The sequence below is a fragment of the Thrips palmi genome, unplaced genomic scaffold, assembly GCF_012932325.1.
Source record: "Thrips palmi isolate BJ-2018 unplaced genomic scaffold, TpBJ-2018v1 HiC_scaffold_4, whole genome shotgun sequence".
Classification (NCBI taxonomy): Eukaryota; Metazoa; Arthropoda; class Insecta; order Thysanoptera; family Thripidae; genus Thrips; species Thrips palmi.
The window spans coordinates 12573181-12586373 of record NW_023144631.1 but is presented as its reverse complement, the minus strand read 5'-3'; the positions used below and the strand labels follow the sequence as shown (position 1 = coordinate 12586373).

Here is a 13193-nt window from a genome sequence, read left to right as displayed (position 1 = left end):
CAGTCTACAGCGAGGACCTCAAGACGCCGACACGCCCAACCCCGACCGACGCCGCATCCACGCTCCCCGGACCCAGAGTTCCTTCGATTTCCACATACAGTTTCATTTACAGTTCCTGTTCTAGGCCTCTTAGACGATCGTTTCTTAGTCTGCCCTTTGCAGGCTACGTAGGCCTCTGCCCCGCTAGGTTCTGAGGAATCTTGGCTTAAAGCCAAACTTTGTGGTTGTTTAGTGGTAGCACCATACACTATTTAACTTCTGAACTATTCAAATAAATTAAGCACAAGATTACTGCAATGATGACAAAATTCAGAAAGGAATTCGATGGGGAAAATCGCACAGGAGGAGTGCCAAGTACATGGCCATGGTTCAAGATTTTCAGTGCTATGGAGAGTGGCAGAGCAACTCTAAATCCGCCATGTATTAACTCTGTAGGCGCCCGCACAAAGTATGCTGTTGATGGCCAGGAAACAGCTGCTGTGCCCCGGTCATCAAAAACAAGGCCACCAGCACCAAAACCTGCACCATCTTCTTCTTCATCTTCTTCCAAGCCTTCACGACCAAGCACTTCAGCTTCATTGATTAATCTAGCTAATTCTTCAATCTCTAGCAGTATTTCACCATTCAGAACCAAAAAGTTGTGCAAAACAAAGCAGGCAGTAATGTGATCTACCAGAATAAAACGGTTTCGATTCTCCAAAGATTTGAGTCTGCGCCACTTTCCCTTGGCCAATGCAAAACTATTTTCAACTCTCACCCTGCACTGTGATATTTTTTTGTTAAAATTTAACTGCTCTTCTGAGAGATGGCCGTTATTAACATATGGCATCATCACAAAATCAGTGAGGATATAACCACCATCTCCAACAAGGTGTTCTGAATCTGGCTGAATTCCTTCACCACGCAACAATTTTCCATGCAGAGGACTTCTGCGGAACACACGAGTATCACTCATGCTTCCCGGCTCCCCAACATGAAGGTCTCGGACCAACATGTCACTGTCAACCACAGCCTGGACGTTGACAGAGTAACCGTGATGACGGTTGATGTATGAGGCAGCATCTTGCACAGGAGCTGTCACATCAATGTGGGTGCAATCTATGCTGCCGATGATCCCAGGGAATCCAGAAGCCCTTTGAAACTTGTCTAACCCTTTCCATCTCCTCCTCATCCGGCCATGTTATGTACTGTGGAGCCAACTCACGTAAAGCCTCAACAATATAACTATAATGATAGTACAACGTGCTGGGGCGAACACCGAATCTAAGTGCAACACTGCGAAAACTATCCGGGGTTGCTAGTAGCCACACAACCATAAGAATGTCTGGGAAATATGTTCTTTTCCGTCTCAATCTTCCCATATTCTTCAGATGAGTCCACAGAGTTTGGGTGAGTTTCTCAAATACACCTCTTGACATCCTAAAATGAAGCCCACAAATAGGGTCACCCATCGAGTGATATTGTAATATTCCTGACTCTCGGTGGTGACTGACTTGGTGCAAGAGTACAGAGCCGTCAGACTGGGGCAGGGTGCTCGCTGGTAGCCCAGCCAAATGGCGCCCGCGAGAGGGGTGTTTCAACAGTCAAAACCGTGTAACTTTGTCCAAGTCTCGAATATCACATCACGTTATGAAAGCAGTGTTAGTTAAATGTTAAGTTAAGTTAAGGATCTCTGTCAATAACTCAGTCCGAGTCTGAGAGTGAAGTTGCCCATGCATTCCGATTCGGGGAATCTGAGCGTATAAGCCTCTTACGGTCGATTTCAAGAGTAAACTGCTAACGCTTGCAAACACAGGGTAATGCTTTAGTTCAAACAGTGATTGCTACTTCCAGCACTCTCATCCTTTAACCGACATTTTATCAATGTTCATTGACGTTTGTGCGCATTCATAGAGTTTCGTTAAGAAGCTTCAAGATGAAATTGGTAAAAATGTTCATAAAATATATGTAAATGGTAATACACTTATTGATACGCACAAACGTCAATACGTTATTAAACAAAAACTCAGTAGGGGTCCGAGAGTGAACACCTCGCAGTACAGCGCCTCCCCAGCGGTGGCAGAAACCACGATGCGACCTATCCCCGTGACCAGCTGCAGGATGAGGGCTCCCAGTGTGCCGGGGTGCGCAGTGCCCAGCTTCTCGATGGCGCGGTACACGAGGAACGAGTCTGTGACCAGCTTGATGCGGTGCCGCACCGCGTTGCACGCCATCGGCAGCCCCATGGTGCCGACGGAGCCCAGCAACGAGATCTGAACAGCACAGTAAAAAAAGATTCGCTGTTTTGGTGGTCGTTCTATATCCAATCTCACCGAAACGGGTACCCATACAAACCCGGCGACGGCCCGTCACCAAAACGGTGACCTGCGTCACCAGGTGGTGTTCCGCCAGAGAGGTTAGGATGACCACAGCAACTGTTTTTGAGCTGTTTGTGCATATTTGAGCGTGCCCGCCGGCAACGTTACGCTTTGATGAGTCACGCAAATGATTACTTAAGCCCCTGACTGTTTGTTGTAATGTTCACATTAATACGACGATTAAAATCGCTGGACGCGAGGTCAATCGTTTTACAGTGCCGTCGGTCCGAGAGTGCCCCGAACGGACCGAGCGCGCCGAGAACCAGAGCGCCTACCTGACCGTGCGTCTCAATTCCCGTGGCAGGCCCAGCTTCCGATGGGCGTAAGCGTCTGTGACCGCTAGCTCCGAGTCACGATCACCCCTCCCGAGACGAGCTGCAGTCCGTTCGCTTGTTTCGTCTGCTGAAATCCATGCTGACCGTCGCTAGCACCTCATTTGTTTTGCCGCGAACGAGAAATTGTAACTGGATGTGGCGGAACTTTTTACTGTGAGGAGCATCGCCGATTCAGAATCACATTTTGTTTCTAGCGATGCACTGCTGTTAAAAATGTCCATGCTGAAACAGAGCGGTTCAGCCGTGAGCAGCCTTAACACTTTTGCTTTTTGCCGCGGAACGAGGAATATTTGCTCTAATCTGAATGATGTTTCACCGTTTGTAAACATGTAATTCTTGTTTCCAAACGAATTTCCGTTTTCAAAACGCATTTCTCGTAACAAAATGGAATATTTTTGTTCCAGAATTATTTTTATTCGTTTGAAAACAGTGATTTGCCGTTTGTGATCATCAGTGGTTATTTTTAAACTTTGCATAAATTTTTCATTCTAAAACGGCTGGACTTTTAACAGTGGACCCCTCAATATTTACCTGATCAGCTGTCAGCTCGTATTGCCGTGCTCCAGTCTCAAGAATCAGAGGCCTTAGCTCTGGTCTCACTTTGCTGACCACCGACAAACGTAAATTGATGTCCTGTGCAGAATACAGAATCAATTCACCTTGGGGGAGTGATTTGGGCCATTAACAAAAAACACTGAGTTTCTTCGAATTACGAATAGTTGATCCAGGAAGCGGAAGAAGGGGTTAAGTCGAGTTGATTCGGTGACCTTTTATCAGTCTATCAAGTAAACATGAGCGAAAATTTGGTCCAAAAATAAGTGTGGTGAGACCGAGGGGTGACACTCAGCGTTCTGGTGTACACGTGAGTACATGAGTACGGGTGAGTACACCTTGCTTTACTCATAAATTTCACAATTGTAAACGTTTTAAGGGTTTATTTGGCGTTTCTAACGGCACTCGACGTTAAATCGGTCGGAAAATTAGAGAATTTCACGTTTTTATAACTTGGGAGTACACTGAGTACGGGCAAATTTGTACACATGAGTACACTAGTGATTCACCCCTCGGGTGAGACAAGTCCCATCCTCTTGCATCTATTTTTAGATGACATTCCCCACCTGTTCTCCAACCTGCAAGGTTTAGGCCTCGCAAAAGTGCACGGATTCAACTCGACTTATACCCTTCTTCCGCTTCCTGGATCAGTTGTTAGATTTGCATAGATAAATGCGAAAGAAACCCTTATCATACGATAAAAGAATTTTGTTTACATTGTGCGCAATTTTCCTCGCGGGGCAACGTAAATAAGAATTTACCCTGTTGCGCCCGCACAGATGCACAGAAATACAATTGCGAAATACATTTTACTCGGGTTGGATACTACCTGTAGCTTGTCTTCGGCACACGCACACAGAAATATGATAAAAGTATCGAAAGTCAGTGAAATCATTGAGGCCGAGAACTCCAGTACGTTGCTCAGAGGAGGTTTCCTCTGAGACAAGTAATACAGCCACTGAAACAAAAATTGTAAGGACTATACACTCCAAGCAAATACTCAGTGGCGAGGTAACACCGTATCACAGCTAGAAAATAATTTTGCTCTTTGTTCATTAGTAAATTTCTTCGAACTGGAGGTTCGTTCTTACAACCTACAAGTTTCTCGTAAAATATGTATAATATTTCTTTGTAAATTTCAATAAGAATGTAATGTAAAATATTTCTTTGGAATTTCAATAAAATTTCCTTGGAATGTCACAGACGTTTCTCTATATGCACGGACCCCTTGAAGTCGCCAAATTTAATTTACCGGAATTCCCCCTCCCCATGTCTTTCCTCACGGAAAACCCCATCGTGGCCCAACTCCGCACACGTGGTGTGGAACATGACTCATAGACAGCCACCACACGCGGAGTAGGATGTCCGCACGAGGAAACTGATCCATCATGTTGTCTCCTCACTACAAGACCGGTGTAGACCACGTTTGTGCCATGTAGAAGGATAAGAGCGTGATACGCAAGAACACGTTTGTGAGGGCAATAACCACACCATTTGATGCGGGCAATATGACACTCACATTTGACCGCATCAGTTGGTACGGAGTAGACCACGTTTGGTTTATCAGTGCCGTTTGACTCTATCCTCTGCCCTGGAGCCTTTGCACTGTAAATGCCATACGGTGAAAGGTTGCACCAACATATTATGGTGGAGATTTTCTCTATGACAACAACGAAATTCGTCGAAATATGTATAAGGTACGGTGAATTCTCAATGGTATGTTATGAAGTCAGCTGCACCACCACAATTTGGAACATTGTCACCATAATACGTATGGAGAATCTTCACTGTACAACATTTAGAGTGAGTAGACCACGATAGGGTTAGCAGTGCCGTTTGACTCTATCCTCTGCCCTGGAGCCTTTACACCAATCCCGGAGAACATATGAGTGACCATCCGACATAACAACGTATCTTCATAGGGAAGTCCACAGTAGATACGCTACCGTACGAATGCCATACATACGTGCTTGCCCAGCAGAAGGCTTATCATGCTGGTGGCGCAGGTGATGAACAAGGCGTGGCCGCGCAGCGGCGGCATGAGCAGGCCGGCCACGGGCGGGGCTATGGCCCTCAGGTGCAGCAGGTTGTTGACCAGCACCACCAGGGGCTGCACGGCCGTCATGACCGTGGAAGCGATGAACGACATCTGAGAAATCGTGCTGCCGGGACACATCGCAATTCAATCCTTGCACAGCATAACAACAGCTCGGAAGGGAAAATCCCTAGTGAGTGGTTCCCAGTGCAGAGTCCGCACTGAGAATGAAAAAGTTATGATCAGTACCGAATTTTGGGCGAGGTATACTTTATAATCCAAAATTTGGGCGAGGATCGTTTCCCCGCCCAAACACTGTGGCAAAAAGCTACGGAAAATTCTGTAAACAGCTTGTGGTAATCCGTAGCCCCCTTATCAATATTCTCCGCAGGCTCTTACAGTATTTTCCGTAGGCTCTTACAGTATTCTCCGTAGGACCGCACAGTATTCTCCGTAGGACCTTACAGTGATCTTCGTAGGACTATACAGTCTTCCAGGTCCTACGGAGAAGACTGTGCGGACTTACAGAGAATACGTACGGCCCTACGGAGAATATTGATAAGAGGGCTACGGAGAATCCTGGCAAAAAATTAACAGAATTTTCCGTACCTTTTTGCCACAGTGAATTTGGGTGAGGAAGGGTGAATCAGCTACCTACATGGCTCCATAGTATTATGACCCAAATTTGGGTGAGGAAACCTTCCTCACCCAACTTTGGTTGATATAAAGTTCCTCGCCCAAAATTTTATGACTCTTTCATTCTCAGTGCCCCTTTTGATTTGATTTGAGGCATTCTGGAAGAACGTTGTCTCTGAGAGTAAGCGAGATGTCTGATGTTGTGTAGCAGTTGGCACAACTGGAGTGCAGGATTTTATGTTGGTAACGCTGCAAAGGTTATAGATTAGGTTACAAAATACTCGAACTCTCCTCTAGGCCACACCCTCTGTGTGATCATTCCATCCAACCTGTACCTACACTACTTTGTTTCACTTCACCACAAAATTGCACTCCAAGAAAAGTAGTGTGAATAGTACAACAAAAGTATGACAAAAACTGTACACCAAAAGTCGCCAAAAGTGCAACAGGGATTGTAGAAAGTACAGCGAGAATTGCACAAACCACGAGGCCTGGACTGCACATCATGCTGGTTCCATTGTACTTGGCACTGTTGTACTTTGAAAGTGCAATAAATTCCTCACTGCAAGAAAAAGTGTGGGAAGTACAACAAAACTACAACAAAAACTGTACACCAAAAGTTCAACAGGGATTGCACAATGTTCAACGAGAATTGTACAAACCACAACGAGGCCTGGACTGTACGGCACTCGACATGCTGGTTCCATTTTACTTTGCACAACAATTGTTGTACTTTGAAAGTACTATTGATTCGTGATAACAAATTTGCCAGTCATTTGTGTACTTTTGCTGTGGCTTTTTTCTTGCAGTGTGTGTCGAGTTTGCGCCGGTAATGGCCGTTACATTTTTATATATATTTTGCCGCCGGTGTTCGTGCATTTAAGACCTACCTGAATCCGACAATGAAGGATCTCGTTGCGCTGAGGAGCAGGTACTGATTGCCCAGCGTGACCGACACGGCTGCGACAAACCACCCGACGAGCCTGAACCACCGCAGGGACGGCATCCGCGGCGACGGCGGCGGAGGGACGAGGGACGTCACCTCGCAGAGCGCCAGGCAGTACCGCATGCACCACCGCGCAGTGCGAGGCCTGCCAGTCAAGACACAAAAAGTCGAGCTAAAAATGATGTAAATGGCGCTACTGGCCCCTTAAACAAAAAGCGAAGGGCGGACTGTGTGCAACGTACCGGGCGACTCGGCATATGAGCCACATGGTGTTGCTGGCTTGGCAGTACGTTGTGAGACGCTTGACGATGCTTTGCCACAGGCCCATGATTGATGCGAGGCCACCACTGTCCTCCGCTGCTGATCTAAGCGATGGGCTGTCCAGATGAGCTGCTTCGGAAAAGCGGCAGTCACTTAAGATTGTTCCCATATCTTGACGCAAGCCGTCCGAAAGAGCCCACGCGGCCAAGTGCTGGTCCTAGAGGTGCCTGAAAGCCTTGAGGTTGTACCGCCGTTCCTTCCAAAGACACAGAAAAACAAATCGTCAGGAATGTCATGGAAGCACCTTCGTGTTCTAGCCTTCTTGATCGAGAGTGTAAATACACCAAGCACTGTGCGAAAAAACAACAGTGAATCCCGTTAATTTTTTTGCCGGGATTTACTGTAGTTCAGAACACAGGATTTACTGTGCCTGGCTACAGAATTTACCGTACCTGATACAGGATATTCCGTACCCCACTCCCGTGGTACGATAGATCCCGTACAAAGTACAGTAGATCCTGTAAAAAGTACAGTAAATCCTGTACTCTGAACTACAGTGACAGTTGTACTCGCAGCTGCACTAATCACTACAGGATTTACTGTGATTTTTTCCCACAGTGAGGGACATGGCTGAGTGCGAACTGCCGTTACAAAGACTTTTCCCTGTTGTGGGCTCAAATGTGACCGCTGCGTGACCTGCCCCCGTGGCCGCCGCCGTCCACTTTGACGAGTCGCCTGTGGGCTTGTGTACCCAAGCAACCAATTAACACGCGGCTTCGGGGTTGGAGCTAAGTGCTGCCTGGCTGTGAAGTAGTGTACGTGTTTGACATGTCCCGTGTCAGGGCGAACTCAGAGCCGGCCTAAGGAAGGGCCGAAGAAGCACAAAAAATAATAAGATGTTGTAAAGTCCACAACAGTGCTTGCCCTACGGTCATGTTACTTTGTTGAATTTAAAAAAAAAATATGGGTGTTTGAAAGGTTAAACTTCAACGCGCAAAAGTCTAGAAACGCCACAAAAACACCTTAACGGTAATCAAACGGAGGGTAAAAAAAAAACAAAGTTGGGAGTGAAAATGTGACATCACTACGTTGTAGCGCGTACAATTTTACGAGCCAGTGAGAAGTTTCATTAAAATAGGACCATCGGTTTGAACACAACTTGCGCATTGTCTACGCCCTTTAGACACTGAGAATCCAAACGCTATGAGTATCGCGTCAATTGGTGCAATGCAAAAGCATTGCACATGAAGTGCAATGCCTCCCATTTCCCATGCATTAGCATAGGGCCTTTTCGGGAAGCATTGCACCAAAGGTGCAATATGGCTGTGGCATTGCACGTATGGTGCGATATCACGGCGCATTGCACCATACGTGCTATACTCATAGCGTTTGGAATCTCAGTGGAGCGACGGGGACACGATCAGACCCAACTCGTCGTGACGTCTGCCTTTTGGGATTTTCATTGCGATGAATCGATATGGTGATTTTTTTTATTAGACAGAGGAGCCTCCTCGGCTTCAGCTCGATTCGGCGTGGCGTCAGTTTGGAGGAGCCTTGCAAGGCTGTACAAGTCCCCCGGCGTCCTGATTGCGGGCCCGGGGTAACGCCCAAGAGGTAGGCAACACCTCTGGCTGCCCACAAGAGTTCATTTCCCTTTTCTCCTGCGCACATCTCTCCTGCGGGCGAAAAGAAATGTCAAGCTTCACCTTCTCACTGTGACTTCGATCAATACTGCCGGAAAAATCGAAAGGCCAACTAATCGTTAATTACTGTCTATTGTGCAATTGCTATTTGTTTAGGCCACACTCTAAATGTCTTACAATGAAATTTCACCTATGTTATTCGTATGTTACAGTGAATTCGGCGCAAGCATAATACGAAGCAATATTCCTTCGTAATAAGAATCTTTTCAGCTTTTTCATTGTAAGATACAAAGAAAAACCTTCGTACCGTCAACGGGGGTAACTTGGGACACTTTTTTACGTTTTTTGGACGCCAGAGGCAAGATTCTCAACCCAGACCAAGGGATCCCAACTATGTTAAAGTTTGACCCTTTCCCCATGATTTCATGCTTGTCTGGTTCATTTGCCTCGATTATGTCGTTTCCCATCGGTCTCGAAAGAGTGTCCCAAGTTACCCCATGACCGGGGGTAACTTGGGACAGTAGGCAATTAGCTACATTCCCATGCATCTATTGATGTTAATGGATGTAATAAATTTAAGTCACAACATGTAGACCAAGAATTCAGGCCTATGAACCCCTGTAGGACCGATATTGGACTATATCTAGGGCTCTACGTAGAACTTTCTTTTCTACTGGCATTTTCTAGGCATTTTCTGAAAATTTCAAAATATGGATTACCAGAAGGCAAAACTGCAGAGCAAGGCATCTCTTTCCATCATCAGCGTAAAATACGAAGTTTAAGTTATGTTAGGGATCGGGTCAGTCAACTGCTAGAAGGCTAGGACTGCTGGAAACATGATGAAAAGACTGTCCCAAGTTACCCCGTAAAATTTCGATTTTTGATAAATTGAAGTCTGGACCGAAGATGGGAAAACTATAACCAACGCCCTTTTTCAAACTTTATTGTCTGTGTATGATCTAACAACCCAGAAAGACTAATCGGCCAAATCTGCATTTCACTCCTTGCTCTAAGGTCAACTTGTCAATGATTGACATATTTTGTCAAAAACCCTATCATGTAGTTTCCCGTTTCGCAAATACTAATTGTGATGTTATGCACTCTTCCACCTTTCCGCGCGTGCCCTGAGGCCTCTGAAACAAAACCCTGCCGCGGGTTTGACGCTAGGAACCCTCGTCGCTGAATGGCAGCACCAACAAGCTGTACAGGGCAGACTGTCCCAAGTTACCCCTGGTGTCCCAAGTTACCCCCGTTGACGGTAATACGAAGAAAAACCACCTTCGTATTATGCTTGCGCCATTTCCTTCGTATTATGGGAAATTTCTTCGTAAGAAATTTAGAGTGGGGTTTCACCCTTCATCTCAGGAACGTGAAATGGATGTGACAAAATGTCACGTTCCTTTTATCACTGTGTCACATTCGTTTGGACGTGGATCAGCTATCAGTTAGCTTATTCACGTTGAAACGAATGTACAGGAGCGTGACATTTTGTCCATTCATTTCAACGTGATGTCAAGGGGGAAATCACTCATGAAAATGGTCGACCGACTATTACATTTTGAATCATTACAGACAATTACACCTATTACGCAAATTACAGATATTACATCGATATTTCTGCTATTACAGTACCATTACAGTGCAATTACAGCAATTACATCAATTACAGCAATTACAATCATTACGCCCATTACGCACCTATTACGCAATTGCACAGGAATTACCTATCAATTACAGCTATTACACTACTATTACAAGGCTATTACGCTGCTAGAACGGCCTTGGAAATAGGTTTCAGCCTCCAGAGGGACTATTTTGTTCCGTGGGCACAGGGTATCGCTAGGTAGTACAGCAGTGGCACCTCAGCTGGTCGCTGTTGTTAGCTGTCTCGGGGGATCTTTCATCCCCCCCCCCCCGATACCTTTAATACCGCTTGTAAAAGAATCAAACCGCCGCGGCCGGCCGGCGCTACCCCGCCGCGCCCAGATAGCCGCTGGAGGTAGCCGTCTGGGCGCGCGGGGTATCGCCGGGCCGGGCTGGTCGGATTCTTTTGGAAGTGGTTGTACTATCTATTTAACAGATACGGTTCTCAACAACCCGTCCTGATAAAATTCAGCCCTTGCATCAATCATTTTCCATGAAAAAATTGGGAATTTGAATCTTGGCCGAAATATCATTTGACAAGAATGTCTTTTGGCCACAGGAACCTTTGTCTTTCCAATCAATTAATAGCTTGTACATATTAAACCAGATTAGGGTTTAGACTACCCCTCCTTACAGATTCAGCCCCTCGCCTGGCCCCACAAGAGACACCCCCTCCCCCCCCCACACACACACACACCCTACACGCCACTTTCGGCTTGCTTTCGGCTCGATCCGGACGTTGGGAATTACTTTTATTGCAGCCAAATGACTTTTTCGCTGACTTTCGTGAATGTTTTAGTCATTTTCTGTATTTTTCTTCCCACATATTACACCTATTACACACCTATTACAGGCATTACAGGACCATTAAAGGCATTACACCAATATTACACCCATTACATAGGTATTACACATTACAGGGCCATTACAGGGCCATTACAGACCCTTCGACCGACCATTACACAAGTGATTTCCCCCTGGCGTGATGTCACGTTCCTGAAATGAGAAGTGTTTTTGAGTCTGCGTGCGAAATGTACGGGTTTGTGCGTGACATCGCACACGGTGCTGCTTAAGGGGGCAGTAGCGTCATTTGCACGTATTTTGACAATTTTCGAACCTCCTGTTTAGACGTTAATATAAAGATAAGTATGAATGCCAGAGACAAACGGCAGGCACCATTTTAAAGAGGAAAGTTTTTAGAACATATTCAAAAAAATATTTTGTTTTAGCATGGAATTAGGATGTTTTGTGATCTATGCAAAAATGGTCTGCAAAATTACATGGTGCGCACGATTGCTGCCAAAGTTTTTAACTTTTCACCAATCGGTAAAATGCATCTGGAAAAGCATGAAATTGCCCATAAAATGACCCTTGGGTTTCAATATTGGGCAAGAAAAACTATTGAAACGCTTATCTTCAATTTTAGATGGAAACGAATAACATTTTTTCTTGCCCAATATTGAAACCTGCCGTTTGTCTCTGGCATTCGTACTTATTTCTTTACGTCTAAACAGGAGGTTCAAAAATCGTCAAAATACGTTCAAACGACGCTACTGCCCCCTTAACAACAACGCACATTTTCGTGCTTTACGCACTAATTCGTGCATTTCTTAACGAAGCTCAATTCAAGCAAAGCTATGCTCAAAAGACTACATAGGAATTCAAGGTGACACTGAACCAGTCATATCTAGTTCCCCTCCAAGAGGTGTCAATAATGTTTTTCATGAAACTTGTTTTTAATTTGAGAAGATAGCCGAAATTGGCGACCGCCACCGCTGGCAAAGAAATGGGCGCAGGCGCCGAAGGATGAGTTTCGGTCCATCGCCGCCGCCGTCGTCAACAACAAATCGACGCACACATCTAATTGAGCCCCGCTTCGCTTGGCTGCCCTGGTGGCGCCCAACCGGTGCCGGCCCCACCCGGCACCGGAGTCCAGCCGGGCCAATAGACTGATTCCGAGAGTCGTCGTCGTCGCTCTGCTTCTCTCGCACTCGTGGGGCATCCCGTATTGGTGCGAGAGAGACAGAGCGACGACGACGACTCTCGAAACCAGTCCACAGGCATCTAAACCTAGCCGGGGCGCTCGGACGAGTGCGGAAAGTCCCGGCCGCTATCAGGCCGGAGGTTGGCCGAGGTTACCCGCTCCGGGCCACGGCCGGTCTCGGATTTTTCGACAGTTTCCAGCTCCTCATTTCTTCCGTGTCAACAGAGCCGCTCGCATCGCAGCACCGCGTCCGCGGTCAGTGAAGTGACGCGCAAGAGTTGCAAGTGTGGCCACGTCCGTCCTACAAGTTGTTTCTTCTGAGTGTAGTGAACAAGTGTAGTGGACAAGTGTCCGTACTAACCTCGCGGTGCATCAAATCGTAACACAATGAGTGTTTCAACGGAAGACTAAGTGCTACTAGCGACTCTTCGCTCGCCACACCGCAAGAAAAAATGTGAATAGTTCAACAAAAACAGTACAATAGAAGTGCAACGAGAATTGTACAAACCACAACGAGGCCTGGACTGCCCAGCACTCGTCATGCCGGTTCCATTGTACTTTAAAAGTACAATAAATTCCAGATAAAAAAAAATTACCAGTAATTTGTGTATTTTTGTTGTGGTTTTTCCTTTCAGTGAGTTGCCATTCAACGTACATAGCCTAAGCACGTCTCAAACTGAAAGGAGGGGTGATCGAAAGGTGGGATTTATTTATCGATGTGCTCTTCATTGCTCGCTCCGAGATCGTGCCAATTATTTAATGCGATTTCATGCTTCTGAAGGCGCTTTTTGGAACTGGGA

At 46.1% G+C, this 13193-nt stretch overlaps 1 protein-coding gene across 1 annotated transcript; it reads right to left on the bottom strand.

Annotated features, from left to right (window-relative positions):
* Positions 1-247: 247 nt before the first annotated feature.
* On the bottom strand, positions 248-5369 carry LOC117649634. Its single transcript, XM_034392540.1, is given in 6 exon segments — positions 248-1142; positions 1144-1419; positions 2041-2252; positions 3224-3325; positions 4074-4202; positions 5211-5369. Coding segments are annotated over 6 exon segments (1773 nt in total).
* Between the last annotated feature and the right edge of the window lie 7824 nt (positions 5370-13193).